Source organism: Paroedura picta, chromosome 5 (genome assembly GCF_049243985.1).
Source record: "Paroedura picta isolate Pp20150507F chromosome 5, Ppicta_v3.0, whole genome shotgun sequence".
NCBI lineage: Eukaryota > Metazoa > Chordata > Lepidosauria > Squamata > Gekkonidae > Paroedura > Paroedura picta.
In genome coordinates this window covers 112,452,812-112,478,292 of record NC_135373.1, presented here as the reverse complement: position 1 = coordinate 112,478,292, position 25,481 = coordinate 112,452,812, and the positions used below count along the sequence as shown (strand labels likewise).

Genomic DNA, 25,481 nt, shown 5'->3' with positions numbered 1-25,481 from the left:
TTGGGGAGGGGGACCAAACTGGGCATTTCAGCAGCTGGCTGATGCACAGGGGCCTGTCCAGCCAGGGCAGGAACAGCTCAGGAGTCAAAGGACAGAGGTGACCAAGCTGCAGAAGTGACCACCAGGCATTGTGTCATTCCCCCCCCCCCCCACCCAGGCAGCCATATTTATCTCTACATACTCCACTGCAAGGGATTCTGTGGGAGATTTTTATGCATAAATGCAAAAGAAATAAATATCAAATAAAACCTCATGCATGCTTGCAGAACAAGACTCGTGCTCTGAAAGGGAAGGATGGCGGGGGCCAGAACTGGGGCTTCCTCTGAGGCAGCCTCAAACCATTTGCATGGCTGCGATTTTCCAACCTTTCTCAGCTGCTTCGCGTGGGCAATGTGCAATGGCACTGGCTAGTCCAGTCTCCTGGGATCTCAGGACACACACACACACACACACGATTCCTCGGTGGTCTTTCCTGCTTTTTGAAACCGAAGGGCCAGGATGATTTAAAAGCAAACAAACCCGGGCTTCCTTCTAGTCCGCTGGCTGCTGCACTGACAAGAGCTCCCTCGAGCAAGTCTTGTGCTCAGCTCAAATGTCACACATGCACGTCTGTGCCAATGCCAGGGTAGCACAGGCCTGGTTTATGAGCTCACCTGGCTGGTGTGTTCCCTTTGTGCTGTGGGGGAAGACTACTTCTGTCTAGCGTGGGCCCCACATGGGTATCAGATGCTGCAGTGTGACCGTGGGGGAAGAAGGGTACACACGCCACCTCACCTCTACCTTGCAAACAGGGTGCACACCCCAAATACCTGTGCCTTTGGGAGTAAATAGACGGAGAACTGACAGGCCAGAAGCACCCAGACAGAACACAGAGCAAAGTGGGGTATTTTAAGAGCCTTCAAACGAATCACATGCCTGATCCTGGCCAGAATCCACAGCAGCGTTTGGCCTTTCAGGGATTAGCACTTGCCCCTGGAATATTCTGACCGTGGGTCGGTGGCAACCCGAGGGGACAGGAGGAGGAAGAAGACACTGACCATCTGGGGTAGGTTTCTCTTCTCATAGGTGAACTCCAGCTGTTGACCGGATGGGCCGCTGCAGAGGATGATGGGTAAAATGTTATCTGGAGGAATCACGTGACCTGGTGAGACAACAGGCAGGAGGAATTAGAAGCAGGAAAGCCGAGCTAGTCTTCCTCTGTAGCGCTGCCCATAAGCAGGGCTACCCACAGGAAGTCCCGCCCATCACCGGCTTTCTGGCAGGCTGCACATCCTCTTTTCATCACTTTGCCCTACCCTGTAGAGGGAAGGAGAGAGGGGGCAGGCTCCCACAGCTGGCCATCCACTGGAGCCAGGTGCACCTTCCTGATGCCACACACCTCCACTGCTGGCACCTTGGTTTCCTAGCAGATGGGCCACCCCTGCTGAAAGGGAGACCCAAACCTGACACAATGAGACTCCTGGATCAGCCAAGCCCACAGATCCGGCAGGAAACAAGCTCTGTCTCTAAAAGGCACAGCCCCTTCCTATGGGCAATCGCACAAAGGGCAAGTGACTTTCCTTCTCAGGACTTAGCAGAGGACGGAATATTGCAGTGAAGGCTGAGGGCCCTAGTTGCTCGTGGAAGTCCAGTAATCAGTGAAAAGAAACGGGGGCTGCACCAAGGCAACACAACGGGAAAGAAACTAATGGTGCCAAAGGAGAAGGATCTTTAAGAGCTGAATGTGCATTTGGTGTTCAGCTTCGTCAGGGGGATTGTACTGTAAAGAGCCAGCTGGGTGTCATGGGTAAGAGTGGCGGCTTCTAATCTTGTCAGCTGGGTTTGATTCCTGCTCCTGCACATGCAGCCAGCTGGGTGATCTTGGGCTCATCACAGTCCTGATAGTGCTGTTCTCACAGAGCAATAACATCAGGGCTCTCTCAGCCACATCAACCTCAAAGGTTGGCTGTTGCAAGGAGAGGAAGGGAAGCCGATTGTAAGCCACTTTGAGACTCCTCCTGGTAGAGAAAAGTGGGGTACCAAAAACTGACTCTTCTTCTCAATCTCTAAAACATACTAAATACATCAAATTAAAAAATAAATAAAACACAGGACAATTTCACAGAGCATTCACAGATTTGTAATTTGTTGTTATATAAAAAAAAGGAAATTAGCATTAACATAAACTAGAGTGTAGTTCAATGGCAGTCTGCACATGCCTTGTGGAATTATAGCATATGCTAATGCTGGTTTCATTTTTTATAAAACAACAAAATTACAACCCTGCACATGTTCTGTCAAATTGGCCTGTTTTTTATTATTATTAAAGATAAAATAGGATACACTTTATATTTTATACTATTTCAGTACATCCCCTTGATGAGGCTGAATGTGTAACGCGTGGAGGTTATTAAGCTATTAAAGATCCTTCTCCTTTCACACAGTTTCTTTCTCTTTGTTGCACTGCTGGGGAAGACCCAACTCATTGGCTACGGAACCAGCTCTGAGCACATCCCCAGGTTTGGAAGAGGCGAGGGTGGATTTTCCCCTAGTGTAGCTGGGGCGGGATGTCCCAGGAGTGCCTGGCTAGGCAGAAACTAAGCCCTACTCCCCAGCCAAAGTGCAGAGGACTGCGGCCACAGTGGCATTTCCCAGCCTGGCCTTTTTGTGACAAAGACGGATGACGCCCTTGCTCTCTCTTCTCCCTGGAATGTCAATATGGCAGCTTTTGCCAGCTAATGTTGGCCGGGATTCCCCGTGCAAAGTGCAGGAGGAGGTGAAAGGCAATTGGATTCCCCCTTCCCCCCTTGGCGGCAGTGTTTTGTAGGAAAGCGGGCGACAGCATTGCTTTGCACAGCTCTGCAGCAACCGTCAGGCAGGTATGCAGCACAAAGAGTGCCAAGACTCACCGCAGGAAAACTCCTCGATCCTGCTGGCGCCGACGCCCGCGCAGGTGAGCAGCTGCTCCCTGAAGTCGGCCACCTGCAAAAAGACCGCCTTAGAAAGGCTCAAGCAATAGGCCAGGTGAGCAGCGTTTGGGGAGGAGAATTAAGATGCAGCACAAGGCAGAATCTTGCTCCCTCTCTATTAAGCAAGTTTTAGAATGTCTGCATGACCCCTCATTTTGCATCATTTATTTCGCTAGAGTGACACACGGCACAGGAACCCCATCTGCTGACCTCTAGAGGTTTTACTCAGCTGCTCCTCCTCCTCCAGCACGGGAGATTTCCCCAGTGTCACCCACTCGCTTTCAAGCATTTTAAGGAACAGAAAGCCGGGATTTCCCAAGTTACCGGATTCTGCAGCTGATGCTTCACGTCCTGTGGCATCCCTGCAGAACTGCGGCAAAGTAGCCACGCGGCCAATAGGAAAGCAGAGATTTGCTTTGGGGTCTGGTGCAAATCCCAGCCTTGCTCTGCTGTTGGTAAAAACGGGACCAAGGGTGCATGAACCCTCTCACAGGCCTGGGGCGAGGCTGAAAGGGGAAGGTGAGGAGTTGTAAAGAGGAACAGAACGGGCTTTAAAGCCAGTACAGGAGTGAGGGAAAAGAGGCAAGCTGAAAACTAAAATGTAGGCATCCTAATGAAATCATCAGGACATCTTCTGTGAACTTGTCCTTCTTTGGTTTTCAAAGGCTTTCCCCCTCTCCACCCTGAACCTAAACAGACTTGCTTAGAATTCAAGTCCGTTGTGCTCAATCAAACTCCGTTTCATAAACCTTTCTCTCCGTCTTGATTGTGCCCCAGAGGATAAAGCAACCCTCTTCAGGGGAAGGAAAGGGTATCTGCTTCCTTTATTACTGCCCTGCCCTTCTTCCTATCCTGGACCTGAAGGTGGCTGAGTACCGGATTCCCAGGAGCCCCCTGCTCCCAATCCAGGCACTGCCCAAGCTCAGGGAGGCTACTGCATCAGGCACCTTTGGGAATCCGCAGGGCACAGAGGAAGTCTTGAAAGACATTCAACGGGGCCGTCTCCTCCAGACTCTACACGGATCTGCAGATTGCTCTGCAGCGTGCAACGTCCACGTGTAAACTGAACCATGCCACAGCCCTGTCGTGCTCCACATGCAAGGACCGCAAGGCAACACTGGAGGGCCATGGCTCAGCAGAGGAGCATCTGCAGATGGCCCCAGATTCAATCCCCAGCACCTTCAGAGAAAAGCATCCGGCTGCAGGCAAAGACCTGCAGAGTTATCACCGGTCTGAACAGACAATGCTGTCCTTGAGGGACCAGCAGTCGGATTCAGGATAAAGCAGCCCTGGGCGTGGGGCAGAAGGGGCATCGACCCACTAAGCCACCCCCAGCAGTGCCTCTCCCACGTCGACTGTTCCCCCTCCTCCTATTCCCCCTCCTCGTCTTGTCCCTGAGCTCGGGCTCCCGAGGTTGCAACACATCCTGAATCCCAACCAGCCTCTCAGTCCCAGTGAAGGGCAGCAGTGCCCCCTTGTGGCCCCACAGCTCAGGACGCTGCCTGGAGCCATTTCCTGCAAAGTCACCCAACTCCACGTCCTGGTTTCATAACGCTTCAGTTCCTGAATCCTCTTTGCTTTTAGAGGGCAGTGCCAAAGGCCTTTGCAAGGGTCCCACAGACCTCCTATTTACATTTTTCTAGCAGTGCTGCCTCTGTGGGTTTAAGAAACCCCAATTCCCCCTGACTGAGGCCGTTATTAACGACACAAGGAAGCCAACACACACCCAAAAACTAGGGGCTTCCTACAATCCTGCATTTGTTTATCCCTTCTTTCCACGTTTTCTGGAGAACAACGCTTCATTGAAGAGGAAACCCCCCCCCCTCCCCCCGACAAACACAACTTTCAGCGGAAAGAGGCAGTAACAAAAATATTGAGCACCACTGCATTTTGTCAAGACTGGCTCCAAGCTCAAGGATTTGCTGATTTCGCCCTGACACATCTGCAGCTTCATTCACGCATCACCAGCAGGCACAGCCCAGATCCTGGCAGAAATGAAATCCCGATGTTTCTTTAAGAGCACAGGCTGCCAGTTTTAGGAGTCTTGGGGTCCAGGGATCATCCAAAGCTGCAGGCAGCCCGAGGAATAGGGTAAGCACTACGCACTTGAGTGCCAGCCAGATTTTACATATCAAAGAAGAAGAGTTGGTTCTTATATGCTATTCTCTACCCAAAGGAGTCTCAAAGCGGCTTACAGTCGCCTTCCCTTTCCTCTCCCCACAACAGACACCCTGTGAGGTGGGTGAGGCTGAGAGAGGGAACGTCTTACTAACAGGAGATTCTCTGGCCCTCCGTGGTGAGATTTAGCTTTCATAAAATGTACAACCCCCATTCCACAAAAGGTCTGGGGCTGTCTGCTTTAGGCAAAAAAAAGACCGTTTAAAACATCCATGGTATTAACAGATCTAATTTAACAAATTGGGATTCTGCAGTGTCATGACTGCAACTGATCAGAGGCAAGGCTGTGCCACTCAGTGCTTGAGGACAAGGCCTGTCATTCAAGGAGTGCCAGGTGTAGATCTTACCTGAACAACCCTGCCTCCCTGTTCCTAATGACTGTGCTGATTGGAAACCGGCAAGTGCCCGATGAAAGTGCTCAATGAAACCTCCATGTCCAAGGCATCCCTGAGTACCAGTTGCAGGGAGTGGGGAAGGGGCAAAAGGAGGGGCCCCTTCCTCTTTGATTCTTAATTCAAGTACCTGTCACAACTTTAAAAGTCCCATGCCCTTCAATACACCCTGCTGCGTCCCAATGACATCAAGGGCCCAAGCTCCTCCCACCATTCCTTAAACAGGCGCTCCTTTGGACCCAACGGAGGCCAGGGATCCGTCACCTACTGGCTGCATGGTGCCCCCTGCGATGATCACGGCCCGGCACTCCTTCAACACCTGGGCAAAATGGACGGCTGGATTCAGCAAGAGGAACTTGAGGCTGCTCTGAGCTAAAGTGCCTGGAAAAGAGAGCACAACGCATTGGAAAAGCCCGCAGTGTCACATTTTTAAAGGACCGTGGACAATCTCACTGAGCCACCATTGCCTGGTCTTTTGTGGGTCCGCACATCCCTCTGCCACCTCCGATAAAACTCTTCCTGTAGGGTAGGGGTGGCCAAACTGTGGCTCTCCAGATGTCCATGGGCTAGAATTACCATAAGCCAGGGGTAGTCAAACTGCGGCCCTCCAGATGTCCATGGACTACAATTCCCAGGAGCCCCCTGCCAGCGAATGCTGGCAGGGGGCTCCTGGGAATTGTAGTCCATGGACATCTGGAGGGCCGCAGTTTGACTACCCCTGCCATAAGCCCTTCCCAGGGGCTCATGGTAATTGCAGTTCATGCACATCGGGAGATTGGCCACCCCCCACTGTCGGGATTTCATCTCGCCTCAAGCTTCACAGCACAAAAACCCTTTCAAGATGGGAATCAGTCTGTTGTATAGAGGTGTCCACACCTCTCATGAGCACCCACTCCCCAGCTCTTGTGGCACCATTTCATTACATCTGACGAGAGATGTCCTAGAGAAAGCTCCCCAACTCCCTTTAACAAAGGCTTAATAGGGTGCTGTTTCCCTCCATCCCAAGGAAAGCCCCAGCTGCCCATTTCCACACCTCAAGCCTCTTTTAGCTGGAGCCAGCAGCCCTCCGACTCCCTGGGGCTAAGCTGCCGGTTTCCAATCAGCACAGTCTTTGCCGAAGCTACGGTGGCAGTCACAAGAGCACCTGCCCTTGGAAAGGGAAGAAGCTGATTTGGTCCCCTTCCCTCCAAGTGGGGAGTTCCTGCCCCCAGCCCCAGAACCCTGAGGGGGCTCCATTTCCATGTTAGCACAATGAGGCACCTTCTGCCTTTGCAAAGGACTTTCAGGCACCCTGGCATACCCCTGTGAACCCCAGAACTCTCCAGGTACCAGCCTGAGAAACCCAGCTCTACTTGTTTCATTAAGTGCAAAGGACTCCTGGCAACCCCTGGGCTTTCAAGACAAGAGCTAAGCAAAGGTGGTTTCCCCTGCCTGCCTTTGCACGGTCTTCCTCCATGGACTCCCACCCAACACAGAGGAACTCAGGCTAGTCAGGGCTATTCACGCTGCCATGTGCTCAATAAAACTAACTAGCACAAAAGAAGACGACTAACTAGCACAAAAGAAGTGCTCTCTCTCGTCCACAGGAGTCCTACTCAGTGGAGCTGCCCCTAGAGCTTTGCCGTGCCCAGGGAGCATCTAACCACGCTGCTGCCCAAATGCTCCTCCGAGAAGCCACCAACAACCTGGCTCACACCTGATTCTGGGACAAGCCTCTTCTCTGGGCTTAACTAACCCACGGTTGTTTTTCTTCCCACAAAGCCGGCGTCATGCAGAGTACCTTGCCTGGTGAGGATGACCCTCCCGTCTTGGTTGGCCGTGGTGAGCGCGGTCAGGAAGCCCTCGATGTGCATCAGAGGAGACGCCATCTTGGGCGGGCCATCTTCCGCCTCTTCCGGGGGGCTCTGCGGAGTGCCTGTCAACCAAAGGGCCCGTTCAGGTGGACAACCTGGTCCCAGGTGAATCCGGTCACTAAGAGAGCACTGAGGTCTGAAGATAAGTTTTCAGCCGCAATACAAAAACAGCACGCTCTCTGCACCGCCTCCTATGCCTCTCCCAGCCCGCTGCCTTCCAGGCCACGACGCTGCCCTCCAGCTCACCTTCCTTCTTTGGCTTCTCATTCAAGCTCTGCAGGAAGTTCTGCAAGCCGGCCATCTTCTGGTCTCCCGGCCTAATTTTCAAAGCTCCGTATGCTTCGTGCCTTTCCACAAACCCGAAGAGCTGGCGGAAGCAAAAAGGCCGCAAGCTGTCAAGAGCGAGATTTCATTTTGCCGCAGGAGCACAAATTAAGCATTGCTCGTCTTCTTTCTTAGATTTTCAGTCTGCTTGCACATGAAATCCATGGGATTCCCCGTGAGACGACCGACCTTTCTCGCCTCTTCTCCCTGCTGACGGACCATCTTGCCGCTTCCTAGGAGCCACCCTTGGCAGCAACATCAGAGATCAGGCAGCTCCTGGGGAAGGCAACTAGCTGCATACCTGCAGGTCCACCTCCTCCCTTAAAATGGAGCTTAAGGTGTAGTTAGCAGAATCTGCTCAAGACGCCCGGCCCCAAGGATGTCCAACTGGCCTTGACCAGGGCTTTTTTGGCTCCGGCCCCGGTCTAGCGGAACGTCTCCCGGGAGAGATCAGGGCCCTGTGGGGCTTGGGACAGTTCTGCAGGACCTGTGAAATAGAGCTGCTCTTCTAGGCCTCCGGTTGAGACCAGGAATGATAACAAAATTCTGGCCTCCCTGCCCAAAACATCAGTCTTCACCATCCTTGATATTGGTACCTCCCCCCTGGGAAATCAGAGGCGGCCTGAACTAATTGTAGGCAGAATGTTTTAATATTGTTCTCTCACTGTTTTTATATATGCTGTTGCCCAACTTGAGCCTTTGGGGAAGGCTGGGTTAAAAATAAACGTTCATTATTATTACTTATTATGACTACTATTACTGGCAGCATGCAGGATGTGCCCAGAACTCTTCAGCAGAGCCGTCTCAACAGGCCTGGGCTAAAACAGGAGGGATCTTTTCATGAACATTTTAGTCAGTGCCAGGAATCAGTGAGAAATGAGACTAGAGTATTCTCCCCTGCTGGAAGCACGACCCTAAATGTCTTGCTGCCCTCGCTGATAAGAGCCTTACCTTGCGGCTGATGAGGCTCCTCCCACAGTATCGCTGGACCTGTCCGAAGGAGAGAGAACAGGGGATGAAAGCCCAGCAAGCCGGATTAGAAGCCGCTGCTCTTAACTACTATGCTATGTTGGCTCTGAAGTAGATACATCAGTAAAGAAGAAGAAGAAGAGTTGGTTCTTCTATGCCGCTTTTCTCTCCCCGAAGGAGTCTCAAAGCAGCTTACAATATCCTTCCCTTTCCTCTCCCCACAACAGACACCCTGTGAGGCTGAGGGAGCCCTGATATTACAGTTGGTTCTTCTATGCCACTTTTTTCTACCCGAAGGAGGCTAAAAGCGGCTTACAGTCGCCTTCCCTTTCCTCTCCCCACAACAGACACCCTGTGAGGGAGGTGAGGCTGAGAGAGCCCCGATATTACTGAAGAAGAAGAGTTGGTTCTTATATGCCGCTTTCCTCTACCTGAAGGAGTCTCAAAGAGGCTTACATTCGCCTTCCCTTTCCTCTCCCTACAACAGACACTCTGTGAGGTGGGTGAGGCTGAGAGAGCCCCGATATTACTGCTCAGTCAGAACAGCTTTATCCGTACTGTGGTGAGCCCAAGGTCACCCAGCTGGCAGCACATGGGGGAGTGCAGAATCGTTGCTAACAATCATGGTTTAACACTCCTTCAATCTTTACTGGTTAAAATAAAGTAGAGAGAGCACAAATCTCACAAAATAATACCTGATTAAAACACAATTTTGTGCTCGGACGTGAAGCCCTTGACCCGCCATTCATTCCCGCAACTCTAGACCTTTTCACAAGCCACAAAAATCCTCACCTTGAAGAGATTAATATTGTCAATCTCACACTGAAAGAGAAAGTCATTGATTGATTTCATCTGCGACCCTGAGAGAGAAGAAAGTCCAGATTTAAAACTCCAAGTACGGAGAGAGGTAGCCAGGTGGGCACACTGCTAGGTGAGAGAGCCCCCAGCCCAACTTCATGCACACTTCATGTACGCAAAGAAATCACACGGACACGACCTACCTGCTTGGAGAACAGTCTGAGTGTTTGGGTTTTGTTTCACATTTCCTGTTAAATACAGAAGACCAGAGAAAAGAGTTATCGTTCTAATCTGAATACTTTGTTCTGAATTAAGGCTCCTTTTTCAAACAAATGTAAAGAAAGAATTCCATCCTAAGAGGAAACTTTGGTTATTAAATAAAGATAAATAAACTAATAGTGTAGTGCAACAAGCTGAACTAGGAGCTACGTTTCCATCGCCATGAATTTAGAGGGAATTCAGTGTAACCTTATTTAGGATCACGCTGTAGAAGCCCAATCAGAGGTTAAATAACTGCCTCTAGCCACTTGCCTCTTGGCGACAGAAAATGTTATTTTTCATATGGATGCTCAGGCTTAACAGGCTTCACTATCTACAGATTCTAATTTGCTTCTGTAAATTACATGCCTACTTAAAACATTTTTTCCCCAATAGGATCATTTGCGCTGGATCACATTAAACAGGTAGCAAATGCAGTAATGATAGCATCCTTGTATGAAGTATATTCAAAGCAAAAAAGTATTTCTCTTAACACATCCCTGAAAATAAAACTTTATTTCGCTATTCAGAAAGAGGGCCGTAGCTTTAGAGGAAAAGCCCAGGAAGCTGAAGGAACTCAAATCTTGCAATGAAAGGATGGTAAGAAGTGGGTGTGGTCACTTTGATAACAGGAAGAGGAGCCAGGGGTGGCAGGAAGAGGGGAGTCTTGGAGATGCTAAGGCAGGGTGAGCTGGTGCAGAAAGAGGTGAGTGGAAAGGAGCACTAGGCTGTGACACAGCAATGCCAAGGCTGAGAGGGAAACACCTACACAGCTGTTGTCAGGCTAGACCTGATTGGCCAGAGTTTCCAGGAACGGAAGCTATCTCCAAAGGGACTGGTCAGTTTATTTGGAACGACGTCTTCCCTTGAAGGTGTAAAATGCAACACCCAATATAAATCTCCATTTCTGCATCTGAGCTTCTTGGAATCTACCCCTCAGGTAGCTCAAGAGCTGAGCTGTCCCCGTACTTTCTTCTGCCTCTATAAGCCCAAAGGAGTATCTACCACTGTGCAGCCAGCCAGTTAGGATGATTAAGAATGAAAGTAAACAAGAATTAAGGCAGATACTAAAGAAGATGGTGTCCAGGTAGAATTGGGATGGGGAAAGGGGAGACATAAGGCCAGGTAATAAGAATCCCTCCTCTGTATTCATGCCCTGCTCTGCCTTTCTGGGATCCATTGATCTGCCTTGCTCTGTCAAGGAAATGCAGAGGCTCCCAGAGCAACGGGTGTCTCTACAGCCCAAATAATCAGAGAAACCAAATCCTAGCTTTTCTTACCACCAGACAACCTCTCTGCATCTCAGCGTGTGATTTGGCTTGAAGCCCAAAACGGACGGAGTATGTCTAGTGGTGCTAAAACCAGGACGAACCAGCTCCCAGCGAGGTGGGATTTAGCAGCCCTCAACGAACCCATACCTCCGAGAACAGTTACGAATTTCTCCAGCAAGAATAGAATCTGTTTGATGTACATCAGGTTCTTGGCTTTCAGGCGCTTCCTATGGAAGAGAGGACAAAAGACCACATTGTCAGACCATGACCGGAATGGAACCCATCCCTATTTGTGGGCTGCGTGGGAGAACATCTAAGGCGGGGGTAGTCAACCTGTGGTCCTCCAGATGTCCATGGACTACAATTCCCATGAGCCCCTGCCAGCATTTGCTGGCAGGGGCTCATGGGAATTGTAGTCCATGGACATCTGGAGGACCACAGGTTGACTACCCCTGATCTAAGGCACATTTTCCCCCATTTGAATTAAAAGAAGAAAAACTGGGGAGTCTGCACCATGCTTTTTACTAACTAAAGGAGTCTCAGAGAGGCTTACAATCACCTCCCACTCCTCTTCCCACAACCTATGATGTAGGTGAGGCTGACAGAGCTCTAAGAGAACTCCGATTGGCCCAAGGTCCACCCAGCTGCCTGCATGTGGAGGCATGGGGAGTCAAACACAGTTCTCCAGATTAGAGGCTGTCATTCCTAACCACCACAGTACAAAAACTGGTTTAATAGGGAAGTCTTCACTTTGTAATCTCTTAACAACAAAGGAAGGCAGTCTAGCAGACAGAATTGACAACTGTGTGGGTTTCTGTAAAGAAAAGGAAGGGAAAGCTCAAAACCTGAAGTTATGCCTGATAAAGGACATACTATTTTATTGTGGACGTTCTGCCTCTCCCCACCCCAGGAAGCTGAAAAATCACAACGCTAGGCTACCTTTATACCTTCAATGTGCATGGCTGTTACCATGAGAAAGGCTCTTTGGGGGGAGCACAAGTTAGCTGGGAATATCCTCACCTGTACTTCTCCATGTACTGAGAGAGCTGGGAATGGGCACAGCACAGCTACGATGGAAAACAAAACAAAACTGGAATTAAGGCAGTTTGTCAAAAACCCTCCTTGGACAATCTGATGGTCCCCTCTGGCAGAGCGTCACAGCAGAAGCTGCCAGGTCCAACTCACCTGAGAACCGTTCACCTGAGCGCTGTAGATGCAGGTGATGGTGTCTATCAGGTTGTGGGCTTCGTCGATGATCACCACTTGATCCTTCAGTTTGATCCCGGATGCGTTTCTGGTGGCTTCGTGCAGAAGCATTTGATAAGGCAACACGACCAGCTGCAGGAGAGAAACAGACTTGACCGTCACTGTGAGCCCCATGAACTCACCGTCACCTTCCCTATTTGGGTCTTGTTTTCCTTTTGCTACCTGTCTTGCCCTTCGTTGAGGAAGCTCCTCACATGCTGGAAGTGTCCCACCAGCATCTCTCCTTCAGAAACAGGCCCCAACTCCCTCCTGCCCCAAAGTCAGGGAACTGTTAACTGGCCAGTTCCCAGTCCTAGGGCAAATGTCAGCTACCTATTGAGACGGCATCCCTAACCTCATCCACAGGATGCACTTTGCGGGGGGGGGGGTGTGTGTGAGGGTATGCAGGAACACCATGCTGCCTATTTAGGATGAAGTGTAACAGAACAAAGTTTGAGTGCAGTGGCACCTTTGACCAACAGTGCAACCTAACTATAAGCTTTTGTGTGTGCACACACTTCTTTGTGTGCACAAAAGCTTATACCCAGAATGAAACTTTGATGCCTATTACAGTTCTGAAAGGCCTGCAAGGCAGTACTCTTCCACCAGGCCCAAGGTTGAGGCCAGAACGACCGAACATGGGCCTCCCTCTGCCCCTCTCAGGTCTCTCCTCCTCCCCTCCTTCCAGGTCAGTCACAGAGGTACTTTTATTGAGTGTAAACCACCATGAGCTGGCTGTGCTGGGAGTGGCAGCATAAAAATGTAATGAATGAATGAATGAATGAATGAATGAATGAATGAATGAACGAACGAACGAACGAACGAACGAACGAACGAACGAACGAACGAACGAACGAACGAACAGTCAATATGCAGGGAAGATAAATGATGGCTGGAATACGGGGGAGTTGCCAGTTAGAGAGTTCAAATAGTTGCTAGATTGAGAACCGGTTTAATTAAAAAATTTTAAATTCTAACGCTTTTGGATTCTAAATTTACCTTGTATGTATTTTAATCATGTCGGATACTGCCCCAAGCCCAACTTGGGAGAGAGGCGGGTCTAAAAGTCTAATAATTATTATAACAACAACAACAACAAGGTGCCTCAACTCTGTTCTGTTGCTTCAGACCAACACGACTTCCCACTTGAATGGATCAATTGGAAGGGAAGCCTCCTTGCTAGGAAAGAGCAGAGGGAGTCACACCAGGATTTGTTTTCCTTCATTCATCTGGATTTCTCCGTCTCATTTGCACTGAAATCGGTGTACCCCGACTGTCAATCCTCATACAGGAGCTACAGCAGGTATGGTGAGACCCACTTCCCCCTATAGTAGCAATCCCCAACCTGTGGGCTGCAGACCACATGTGGTCCGTCGACTAATTGGAGGTGGGCCCCGAAGGACGCCTTCTCCCCCCCCCCGGCCCTTTACTTCACCCCCCCCCCGGTCCTTTACAACACACTTTGGGTGTCATTGTCTCCCATCACTCCCAGATGGGACTATCTCGTTGTAGAGAAACAAGCTCAGGGTTCCCATTGATTTGTCATTGTCATGAGTTAAAATTTGCATGAAAATAAAATGTTCCTTATGTACATGGTTGTGGCGTGTCTGTATCTTATTTTGAGGGGATGTTTAAACATTACCATAGCGATCAGAGAGCGTTAGGGCAGTGGTTGAGAGTAGAGGAGTAAACTACCCCCCCCCCCACCGGGCCTCAGTAAAATTGTCAAGCTTTGAGTAGTCCCCAGTGATAAAAAGGTTGGGGACCACTGCCCTATAGCTTTTCCTTGTAACCCTTTGCACCCTCCTTATTTGGTGTCTTATTTTCTCGACTGCTGAGATCCTGAATCAGAGCCAACTATGCTGGGTTTATTCACCTCCTCCCCTTGCTTAAAAATTAAAGGAGGGGGGAGAGTTGCGGAGGGAGCTCTTTGCTGAACTTTAACTCTGCAAAAGCCAGAATGACAGCAAGTGAACTTCCTGATCTTCTCAGTCATTTTTGGTTCAGCAGGAAAAGCAGAAAGCAACAGATTTGCCCAGTCATGTAACTCTGCTCTGCCTCTGAAAGCTTCCCCTCTCCCCTTTCCTCTGCAAAGGATAGGCAAAAAATTTCAATCATGGGTTAAATAGAGAGATGCCTGGCGGAAAGGAGAATGGGAGCCGCTTCACACATTAAGGGTCTTCAGAGGCCAGCTTGAGCAGGAACAAGTAGTGACAAAAGCTGTCTCTGGAAATGTGCTCAGCAGGACTCTCAGTCAGTCTGGGCTTCCTAATGAGCGCTTTGATGGGCCTGTATGGTAGATAGTGTGAAAAGGCTTCCCAAGAGGGAGACATGCAAGCAGCAGCAGCAGCAGTGAGCTAGCTCCTCCTCCTCCTCTGCAATGTTGGCCTCAAGGCATGGGCCATAGAATCAGAGAGTGGGACGGGGCCAGACAGGCCATCGAGTCCAATCCCTTCTCAGTGCAGGATCAGCCTAGAGTGTCCCTGGATTGTCAGCCTCGTCCTGCATTGCGTCAACTCCCAGACGTTGAAGGTGTCCCACCAGCATCTTTGCTTCAGAAACAGTTTCCAAGGAGAGGGTCGAAGTCCCCAACTCCTGATGTGACCCTCTTGTTGGTCACAAGCTCCTAGAGACACCCTGTACTTGGGCCGGACCTGTTGCCAATTATGGTGAGAATGTTATTGCTCCACTAAAGAGTTTCCAGCGATTCCTATAGCTACCCTTTTCACTTCTGGGTAACTCCAGGAATCTCCAGTAACTCTACAGTAATAACTTTTTAATTTTCTTGCACACACACACGCAATTCTTTTGTCGCCAGTGCCTGGCACCCTTTAGTGGACAGCAAGGGGTCTCCACCTCGTCTGGCTTTGGAACCATGCTGAAAGGAGCAATGAGGCCAAGGCTACTCAGCAGTGGAAAGATTCAAATGGGTAGCCGTGTTGGTCTGAAGTAGTACAATAAAATCAGGGTCCAGTAGCACCTTTAAGACCAACAAAGATTTATTCAGGGCGTTAGCTTTTGAGTGCAAGCACGTCGAGTGTCTGACGAAGAGTGCTTGCACTCGAAAGCTCACGCCCTGAATAAATCTTTGTTGGTCTTAAAGGTGCTACTGGACTCTGATTTTATTCAGCAGTGGAATTTTTCTTTTGAGCTGGAGCAAATTCTCGTACTTGGGCTTCTCCTTTCTGTCAAATGTCTGCAGCCTGGTGGATCTTCTACTGCCCCCCGTTGACTACAGATTGGTCTCAGATCTGGAAAGGGGGACGGCTGCAGCCGGCAAGGTTGGGAAGAACACCCTAAACCAGCCTTTTTCAACCTCTGGACCAGTGGTCCCCAATCCGCGGGCTGCGGCCCGGTGCTGGGCCGTGAAGGCCTTGGCGCCGGGCTGCGGCTCCTTCTTCCCTCCCCCCAAAGCGAGAAGCTCGCCAGGCCGTGAGCAAATCTGCCGCCAAAGCAGCCAATTAGCTCGCGGCCCAGCAAGCTTCTTGTTTCGGGAGGGGAGGGGAGGGAAGAGAGGCTTGCCGAGCCGCAAGCTAATCGGCCGCTTTAGCGGCCGATTTGCTGGCGGCCCGGAGGGGCCGGGAGGGGGAGCCGCGGCTGCTGGCATGGCGGCGGTGCAAACTCGCACGCGCGGACTGCCGTGCGCGCGGCAGTCCCCGCATGCGCATTTGCGCTGGGGCTGCCGCGGGTGCGCCGGCCCCCGGGCCGCCCTCTCCCCCCACTCCGGAGCAGCGGTCCGCAGCGGCCGAAAGCTTGCAGACTGCTGCTCTGGACTACGGAGGTGCCACTGAAATATTTTTCAAGATTCTCTACCATTAGGGGAAGGCTCCTTCCAGCCTTCACTAGTGGAACAGAGACACAGGATTTAACGCACTTAAAGCAGCCACTTAGCACAAGAACAGTCATCATTAAAAATGTCTCTCTCATTCTGTATTGCCATCATGGGGGTGGTTATTGAGGGTGTTAAGACTGTTTTATGCGGATTTTATTGTTGGGGAGAATTTTGCAACCCACCATGAGCCACTTGTAGGAGTGGTGGGATATAAACTGAAACATACATACATACATACATACAGCAAGCATCAGAACCCGAACAGATCAGCTCACCCCTTTCCTCTAAAATTTGTTCTTGACCTAGTCAACTTTAAACATGCCATTTCGGGTTTATATATCTTTATATATGTTTTGGAGCTCTCTCCCTTTCTGGTAACAGGGATCGGGATTCTGAATGTTGCTTAGGAGGCAATTTCAAGGTCACATTCCGCAGGAGCAGTTAAAGATGTGATTGTTATTATCAAAAGCTGAGTTCCATGTACTGTTTTCTGCGTTTTATGTAAACTGCCCTGAGCCTCAGGAGAGGGCAGGATATAAATACAATATACAATATACAAATACATTTTTCAAGTGCCAGAGGTCAGCCCCAGGGCTACCTGAGCAGCCGGAATGGCCAAGCGGCTTCCGTAGTATGGACAGGCTTTGGTTTCCTTCCCGAGGGCCACCAGCTCCTCGATATCTTTCACCTCCACCAGAACCTCGTCCCGAAGAAACTGCATGTGTTCATACGAGTAAAACGGGCATGCCGCTTGGCCCACGCGTCTCTTCTTTCTCTCTGCCTCCTCTTCCACGCTCTTCTTCTCTGAAGGCAAAGATGTCAAAGGAAAGAAGCTATAAGAGCCAAACCCCCCCCCCCAAAAAGGGGAGGAAAGGTAGAACTAGTTATACAGCAACATCATATATATATATATTACGCACACAACCCTTGGGTTGAGACAAGATCCCTGTCTTTCTACTTTTTTAAAAACAACTATGAATCAGGATCTTGCCCCACTCCAAACTACAACTCATGACCTGCAATCAGATAAGAGATGGAACATTTGGAGAAGCAAGAGAAGAATGTGAGCCAATGTAACTCCACGGAGAGGCCGTGGTTTAGCGGCAAAACATTTCCTTTGTGTGTAGAAAGTTCCAAGCTCAATCCCCAACATATCCAGGATGAAGTGAAACTGGAAACCATGGAGAGCTGCTGCCAGCCAGTGTAGACCCCACTGCAATACTAGACTTGTCAGAGTGACAGTCGGACTCAGTAAAGGCAGCTTCATGTATGGGAGGGGATGTGGCTTAGTGGTAGAACATCTGTCATGCATGCAGAAGGTCCCCAGTTCAATCCCTGGCTTCCCTGATTTTAAAAAAGGATCAGATAAATCTGGGACATGGAAGACCTCTACCCGAGACCCTTGAGAGCTGCTAGTCAGAGAACACAGACTTGGATAGACCGTCGGTCTGACTCCCCTGCACACCCAGCCTTTATCATACCGCTTTTCTTCTTCTGCATCTCCATGCAACGATCATTGATAAGCTGAACAGCTCCCAGGCGGCGCACCTCCTCATTCACACACAGGTTCTGAGACAGATGAGTGAAAGGAGAGACCAGTTGACCAAGACACGTTTAAGGGCATCCCTTCCTATGTAGACTTGGAACAGGCCCAACAGAATGCAGTTTGGAATCATTAAAAAGGTAAAGGTAAAGGTATCCCCTGTGCAAGCACCGGGTCGTGTCTGACCCTTGGGGTGACGCCCTCTAGCGTTTTCATGGCAGACTCAATACGGGGTGGTTTGCCAGTGCCTTCCCCAGTCATTACCGTTTACCCCCCAGTAAGCTGGGTACTCATTTTACCGACCTCGGAAGGATGGAAGGCTGAGTCAACCCTGAGCCGGCTGCTGGGATCGAACTCCCAGCCTCATGGGCAGTGCTTTCAGACTGCATGTCTGCTGCCTTACCACTCTGCGCCACAAGAGGCTCTTCTTTGGAATCATTACACATTCTAAAAGTATTTCCATCTTTACAGATCCACAAAGCCAAAATGAAGGCTGGGGCACTGCAGAAAAAGCTTAATGCTGTCCTGGGAGGCTGATCTCTGGCACACTATCTGGATTCTCAGAGATCCTGCCAAACTCCCTTTTCAAATAAAAATTCCGTTTGCCTTCCAGAATAAAGAGCAGCAAATAAACCACAGCAGCAAATGACTCTTATCTAGCCTTTCGCTGGTGTTTCACTATGAAAATGATTGCTTGGACTCTCATTTTCCATACGACTTAAGCCTTTCATGGCATTTTCGCCTTGTGGAACGGCCTGCCCGAGGAGGTCAGGAAGGCTCCTGTGTGTCCGTCATTCCACAGAATATGCAAAAGAGAGATGCTAAAGTGGGCACCTTTAGAAAGGAATTAGAACTGCAGAATAGTCCAGATGGGCACTTTTAGAAGATAACAAAATTGCACTCTATTATGAAGTTTATTTGCTGTACTATCTTACTGTATCAACTTCTACCTTTATAATGCACTCTCTTGATTGTTTATTTGTTTATAATTGGATTATTTTATACCCCCACCCCACATGCAGCCTCGGGGCAGTTTACCACAATAAGCAAAGATTTAAAAATTGTTGAGCTAAAAACCCATCCCCTCCCCCTGCCCTCTTTAATCTCATCCACTTGATAACCATATTGGATAGAACAAGAACAGGATTTCAGGCTGCCGTGGCATAAACCAGGCGGAAGACTGCTGTTTTATAGACCCTGCAGCATATCCTGCCTTGGGGAGTTTTCTTCTTGCATTGTTTTCTAAATCTGCAACCTAAGTAGCATTCCATTGTCCATTAGAAGTCTAATTGAATTGTTTTCCATTTTTTGTAAACTGTCTAGAGTACCACTGGGGAGGGGGTGATAAATGAAATAAACTAATTTCCAAGTTGGGAGGTCTGAGGGTGAACTCAAGAGGAACTCACGGCAGCAACTGTTTCCCTCGTCCCTCACCACGCTGTTGGCTGCTGTGCCCCTCTGTGCAGAATGTGTCAACACATCTCCCTAATACTACAGAAAGAGGAAGATAAAACTAGGGGCCCAGTTGACGTTTTGAGGGGCAGGATCTCATCCGGCGTCCCCTCTAGTTCCACCCTAAGCAGCACCTGAGCTCCTTTTGTGGAAGGTCACGCAGCGGCATACCTGCCTAGATGCCAAGGACACCAGCTGGATCTCCCTGCCGAAAGGGCTCTTCTGGACCTCGTGCACAAATTGGGCCAGCTGGGAATGGGTTCGACTGCAGTAGTAGATCTGGGAAACAGAGGCAGAAAAGAGATGCGGTGGACGACCCAAACCTGCTCACAGCCGTTCATTCTGAGACACCCTGGCTGCTCTTTTGGAATGACATTTTGGAAGCAACACGGAGACAGGAAGGTAGTTGCCGGTGCTGGCAAACAAACCCGACCTCCTGAAGCTTCCTAAAGCCTGCTCCTGAACAGCCTTCAAAGCTTAAGATTATTTTTTTTACCTGTCCTTGAACAAGATCCGAGCCCAGGGGAGGCCAACAAGATTTCCATGGTAGGCTTCACAGAGGGACCTCAGGCTCTCAAGAGCTCCTACCTGGGAAATCATGTTAGCCTCAAAGGTAATACAGGACTTGGATCTTGCTCTTCTGTCACAGACCAGCGCAGCTACCCACCTGAAACTATCACCAGGACTTGGCTCTGAGAGCAAGCAGTTAAGTCTGGGCTGAAGAATCCACTGTTATTTTCTAGGATATGCACACTCACACACACACACAAGCCTTCAGTGTGTTGTAATGATAAGCAAATGTGGCCAAAGGGAGAAAGTGAGGAACTTACACCCTGTCAGAATCCCGATTACTGCCATGATTTGTGCTTGACCTGAATGACTCCATTTTGTTCTCTCTGAGGTCTGTGTGTCTAAAGCAGGGGTAGTCAAACTGCGGCCCTCCAGATGTCCATGGACTACAATTCCCAGGAGCCCCTGCCAGCGAATGCTGGCAGGGGCTCCTGGAAATTGTAGTCCATGGACATCTGGAGGGACGCAGTTTGACTACCCCTGGTCTAAAGCCTTTGCTGTGTAACCCTGACATGCTTGTGTAGTGATTTACCACTGTAACATTTTGGCCAGGCAGTATTATCTTTGCAAGTAGTTACTGGGAAGGTCTCAAGGTTGGAGAAGCGCTCGTCATCGTTGTTGGCTCGTCGCCCAGGATGGCACCTGCAGAGGGGACTTTCGGCCTCTGGGAACTGGACTGGTTTGGGCGGGAGATTTTGCTGGTAAAAGGGGATGCGTTTCATGGATTGATCAGATTCGACTTTGAAAAGTTCAGGACTGTGATCTGCTGTGCAATAAAGCTTTCTATTAATCCAGAAGTGTTGTGGCTGGACTGTCAAGCCTGACACACCCCAACATCATGGCATTCCCCTGTGAAGGATTTTGTAAGACTGTTCTCAGACAGCCTAACTCTGCATCTATGCAGACCGGGGCTGTTCCTTCAGACCCTACCTTAGTTACATGCTCTTCTTCAAGATCATCATCTTCTTCTTCACTTAATCTAGGAAAGAAAGCAGAAAGGAAGCTATTCCTAATCCCAGCCTAAGGAGGGACTGTGCAGCATCAAGGAAGGCACATCTGATCAGTGGATTGTGCTACTCTTGTTCTTACCTGCTGCCCACCATCTTCTCTTCGTCACTCTCATATTCTGCAGGGATCAGATCTTCCTCGCCCTGATCCAGGGGCTCCAGACCACCCGACTCGCCCTGGTTCAACAAGATGTCCTTGCTGAGTTGGAGCAGGCGCTCCACCTCTTCCTCCTCCGCCCTCTGAAATCAGAACATAATCATCATTCACCCAAACTCAACCAGCTCCCCATCCAAGACACAGAAGTCTTGTGAGCATCCCACTCTGCTCCCATCCATGGTTCAGGAACTTTGACTGATGTGGGCAGGTGGGTCCCGCAGGAGAAGAGCAAGATTCAAATACAAGAGCACCCTCCGAGGCAGGGGTAGTCAACCTGTGGTCCTCCAGAGGTCCATGGACTACAATTCCCATGAGCCCCTGCCAGAATTTGCTGGCAGGGGCTCATGGGAATTGTAGTCCATGGACCTCTGGAGGACCACAGGTTGACTACCCCTGCTCCAAGGGATAAGAGGTTGAAAGTCAAAGCTCCATTTGTCAGATAGAAGCAAGAATGGAGATCACTGAGCCTTTATATCCCAGTCAGAAGGTGGATGGAGCCCTGCAAAGAAGGGTGTTCAGGATGCAGAATCATAGAATCATAGAGTTGGAAGGGGCCATCCAGGCCATCTAGAATCATAGAATCATAGAGTTGGAAGGGGCCATCCAGGCCATCTAGAATCATAGAGTTGGAAGGGGCCATCCAGGCCATCTAGAATCATAGAATCATAGAGTTGGAAGGAGCCACACAGGCCATCTAGAATCATAGAATCATAGAGTTGGAAGGGGCCATCCAGGCCATCTAGAATCATAGAATCATAGAGTTGGAAGGAGCCATACAGGCCATCCAGTCCAACCCCCTGCTCAACGCAGGATCAGCCCTAAGCATCCTAAAGCAGAGGTACAATGCAAAGTGTAACCAACTTAGCCGCCCTAAGCATTTCTCCCCTGCTGTAGGAAAGAAAGATGTAGGATAATGGTTAAAGAGCAGCGGAATCTAATCTGGAGAGCAGGGTTTGATTTCCCACATGCCGCCAGCTAGGTGACCCTGGTCTAGTCACAGTTCCCTTAGAGCTCTCTCAGTCCCACCTCTCTCACAGGGCATCTGCTGTGGGGAGAGGAAAGGGAGAGGTGTTCATAAACCGCTTAGGGACTCCTTTTGGGTAGTGAAAAGCAGGGTATAAAAAAAACTTGGTGGTGGTGGTTGTTGTGGTGGTTGTTTCTTCTGCCGATGACATTTTGCATTGGACCCCTGCATCCTGACTCCCTTCTCTGCAATGCTCCACCCAGCTTTTCGCTGAGATATAAAGGCTCAAAGATCTCTATTCGTGCTTGTATCAGATGAAAGGAGCTTTGACTCCCAAAAGGTTATACCCTGGAAATTCTGTTGGTATTTAAGATGCTCCTGGACTCATGTGAAGCTCTTCAAGAGCTGGTCCTCAGAAAATCACAGCAGCAGGTAGCTTCTCCAGTATACCATATAGCTGGGTACTTCCGATGAATACAGCTATGGAAAAAATCTTATTGGTTACCATTTCTCCTGTGCAGACCCAGAAAAACAACCGCACCCCTGCAAATAAATCACCTACCCCAATGTAGATGCTTCAGTTCACTGACTCATGAGACACAGAGCACTGTTAATCCACCATGGAGCACAGACAAGGAAAAAAGCACTCAACTAGATCAACTCTTGGTCTTAGAATGTTTTGGTTCTGGGATGAACATAAGAGAAGCCACGCTGGATCAGGCCAATGGCTCCTCCAGTCCGACACTCTGCGTCACACAGTGGCCAAACCCCAGGCGCCATCAGCAGATCCTGCAGCAGGGCCAGAATTCCAGAAGCCCCTGCTCTGGCACACCCCCCACCCCCCAAGAACCAGAACGGATAGCACTGAGTTCAAAATTGCCTGCATAACAGTGAGTTCAAAGTCACCAGCTTTTTCATTCCATCTCACCTACTTCCCCTACTTACTACAGTCCCAATCCCCACATGACTTATCTGGGGATAGTCAAACTGCAGCCCTCCAGATGTCCATGGACTACAATTCCCATGAGCCCCTGCCAGCGAATGCTGGCAGGGGCTCATGGGAATTGTAGTCCATGGACATCTGGAGGGCTGCAGTTTGATTACCCCTGCCTTATACCATACAGATCCCATGATCCCCTGCATAGCCTTTTTGGCAGTCAATGAAAATGCTGGTCGGATGCAACTTTGTGATCTGCTTGCAGTCCTCACTGGGGTTCTATGATTATGCCCTACAAAGAAAACAGGGCGTGAACAAGGGAGCAGATATCCAAGACCCTGATTCTAGGGAGCCGTTCCGGCGACCTCTGGATACTTTAGAGGCTTACAAAACTGCTCACCCTTCTTTTAGATGCGTATTTCAGCTGCACGTTGTGGCGAATTTTCTCCAGCCGTTCTTCTCGCTTCTTCCTCCTGATCCGCTCTTCCTGCAGTAAAGCAGCAGGCATTAGCGATTAACCAGTGAAGTCCTGGAAACAAAACTGGAGCAGCAGTGCAGCCTCTTGAGAATTCCAGATATATCAGAACCATCATTTCTGCCATCTCAGAATCACCATCTAGGCCAGGGGTAGTCAAACTGCGGCCCACCAGATGTCCATGGACTACAATTCCCATGGGAATTGTAGTCCATGGACATCTGGAGGGCCGCAGTTTGACTACCCCTGATCTAGGCTTTCTTAAAAGTTTACTCATGTGCCTCCTTCTTGTCGCTGTATCTAAGTCAGGGTTCCCCAGCATACACGTAGCGGGCATCATCTCAGTCTTCCTCCAGCATAAATGGCTCTTCCATTAGGAAGGCTTTCAACTTTGAATTGCCGAAGGCTCTCACAGCCGGAGTCAACTAGTTTCCCTGTGTTCTCTGGGTTGAGTGACCGTGGTCTGGTAGTCTGAGCCCCTGACGTTTTGACAGTAACTGTGTTTTGCATCTTCAGAGGGAGGATGTGGCAAGATGGGAACGTCTTGTTATAGTTACTGGTGAAATGTCAAGGACTAAAATGGCCAGACCCTGGCCACACAGCCTGGGAAACCCACAACAACCAGCTGTTGACTTTGCTTAGCAGTGTGGCTGGATCCAGGCCACCTTCATATAATTTGGACGATGGTGTACCTTTCTCCAATGGGGGGAGGGGTGGGGGGCTTGTGCAAAGAAGACAAAGTGTCCTTTTTGACTGGCATCACTGAATTCCACCCTCTGGAAGATTGTAATGATTCATTTAAACATTAATATCCTGCATTTCCTCGTTCTGCAAGAATGATCCTGCTAGACTCGATAAGCAACAGGTTTCTACCTTCAGTCTGTGGGCCGCTTCTCGCTCTTCCCTCTTCTGCACAAAGTCGGTGATCCAGTCGGGCTCTGCTGAAGCCGTCCGACTATCTGCAGGCTCCGGGCCGCCCTTCTCAGACTGCTCTGTTGTATCCTTCCCTTCCAGTTCAGCTGCGAGCAGCCGGGCCTCTTCCTGCCTCCTCTTTTCTTCAAAATCTCGGAGCCATGTCAGGGCACCGCAAATAAGGCTCAACGATTTACCCTGGAAATAATCATCATTTATTAAAAGGGAAATATTTATTCCAAGCAGAGTCAGAAAAGAAAGAAGGTATTCCACTAAAGGTGTCTGATCTTTCCTTGGCCACTGGTGAGGGATGGGTTGGGGAACTCCTGGAGATTTTGGGGTGGAGCCTAGGGAGGGCAGGGACCTCAGGGGAGTACAACGCCATAAAGTCTCTCATCCAAAGAGGTGATTTTCTCCAGGGGAACTGATCTCTATAGTCTGGAGTTGAGCTGTAATTCCAAGGGAACCCCAGGTCCCACCTAGAGGCTGGCATCCCTAGCAAAACTTGCAAATAACTTTTAATAAGGTATCTGCCAGCTGGCTACATACCTGGGCCTGAGCAACTGCTCCCGGAAATAACCAAATACCAAACCCAGCACTATTTTCACCCAACCCCCTCCTCTTTGGCTGCTACGGCTTGCACATTCAGGAGAATGAGGCTGTAGAATGGAATGTCCCCCTTTTAACTACCAGTAGTCTGCATCACGCACTGGGATCACATAACACATGGAACTGTCCCGTGTTACTAATTCTCTGCAAATGGATAACCAGCTCTGCAGGCAAAGAGAGGGGCATAAATCCATGCTATGCCAGATTAGTATTCGTGCGGGGTCTTCCAAAACAAAGGAACATTCAAGGCTGGAATCCACTCTTGAAGCCTGAAAGCCTTTTCTCTATCCCAGGGTTTCCCAATCATGGTACTGCAGTACCTTGACGTGGGGGGTTTCAACATGGCAGCTGGGGAAAGCCCTTCCACCCTATACCTGCCATTTCCAGCTCCGAAAGGAGAGGGGGAAAAAAGGGTTCTAATATATAATTATTTGGGCAGGTTAATTCAGTCCTTCCCATAGTGGCCAATGATGGGCTTGGAGGGGGTGGCAAAGGGAGGGGCCCTGGCCATTTAAACCTTTGCTGGCCAAAGCTCCTCTCAGATTTTTGGGGTGTGTGGCAGAGAGGCTTGTCCAGCCAACATCACTTCCTGGTACCATGAAGCTTGAAAAATATTTCAGAGGTACCTCCATGGTCAAAAGGTTGGAAAAGGCTGCTGTGCCCTAAGAAGTCTCAAAGCGGCTCAGGCACATTGCCTTCCTGTCCCCACAACAGGCCCCTCATGAGGTAGGTGGTGCTGAGAGTGTTCAGAGGAAACTGTGACTGGCTCAAGGTCACCTAGCAGGCT

General features: G+C 49.8%; 1 protein-coding gene across 2 annotated transcripts in view; it reads right to left on the bottom strand.

Annotated features, from left to right (window-relative positions):
- Positions 1–25,481, bottom strand: part of DDX11 (DEAD/H-box helicase 11) — a 34,135-nt gene that overhangs the window by 6,877 nt on the left and 1,777 nt on the right. Inside the window, exons 3-20 of one of the 2 annotated variants that reach the window (XM_077339963.1) lie at positions 24,047–24,283; positions 23,099–23,185; positions 20,723–20,880; positions 20,564–20,612; positions 19,235–19,342; positions 17,550–17,637; positions 16,667–16,872; positions 12,192–12,329; positions 12,012–12,058; positions 11,139–11,218; positions 9,666–9,710; positions 9,457–9,524; positions 8,647–8,685; positions 7,618–7,738; positions 7,299–7,433; positions 5,787–5,899; positions 2,889–2,961; positions 1,038–1,141 (exon numbers count right to left, since the gene is read on the bottom strand). In XM_077339963.1, coding sequence (XP_077196078.1) covers positions 1,038–1,141; positions 2,889–2,961; positions 5,787–5,899; positions 7,299–7,433; positions 7,618–7,738; positions 8,647–8,685; positions 9,457–9,524; positions 9,666–9,710; positions 11,139–11,218; positions 12,012–12,058; positions 12,192–12,329; positions 16,667–16,872; positions 17,550–17,637; positions 19,235–19,342; positions 20,564–20,612; positions 20,723–20,880; positions 23,099–23,185; positions 24,047–24,283 — 1,896 coding nt within the window. Of the gene's footprint in view, positions 1–1,037; positions 1,142–2,888; positions 2,962–5,786; positions 5,900–7,298; positions 7,434–7,617; positions 7,739–8,646; positions 8,686–9,456; positions 9,525–9,665; positions 9,711–11,138; positions 11,219–12,011; positions 12,059–12,176; positions 12,330–16,666; positions 16,873–17,549; positions 17,638–19,234; positions 19,343–20,563; positions 20,613–20,722; positions 20,881–23,098; positions 23,186–24,046; positions 24,284–25,481 lie in introns of both variants that reach the window. The other variant, XM_077339962.1, reaches the window with a different exon arrangement.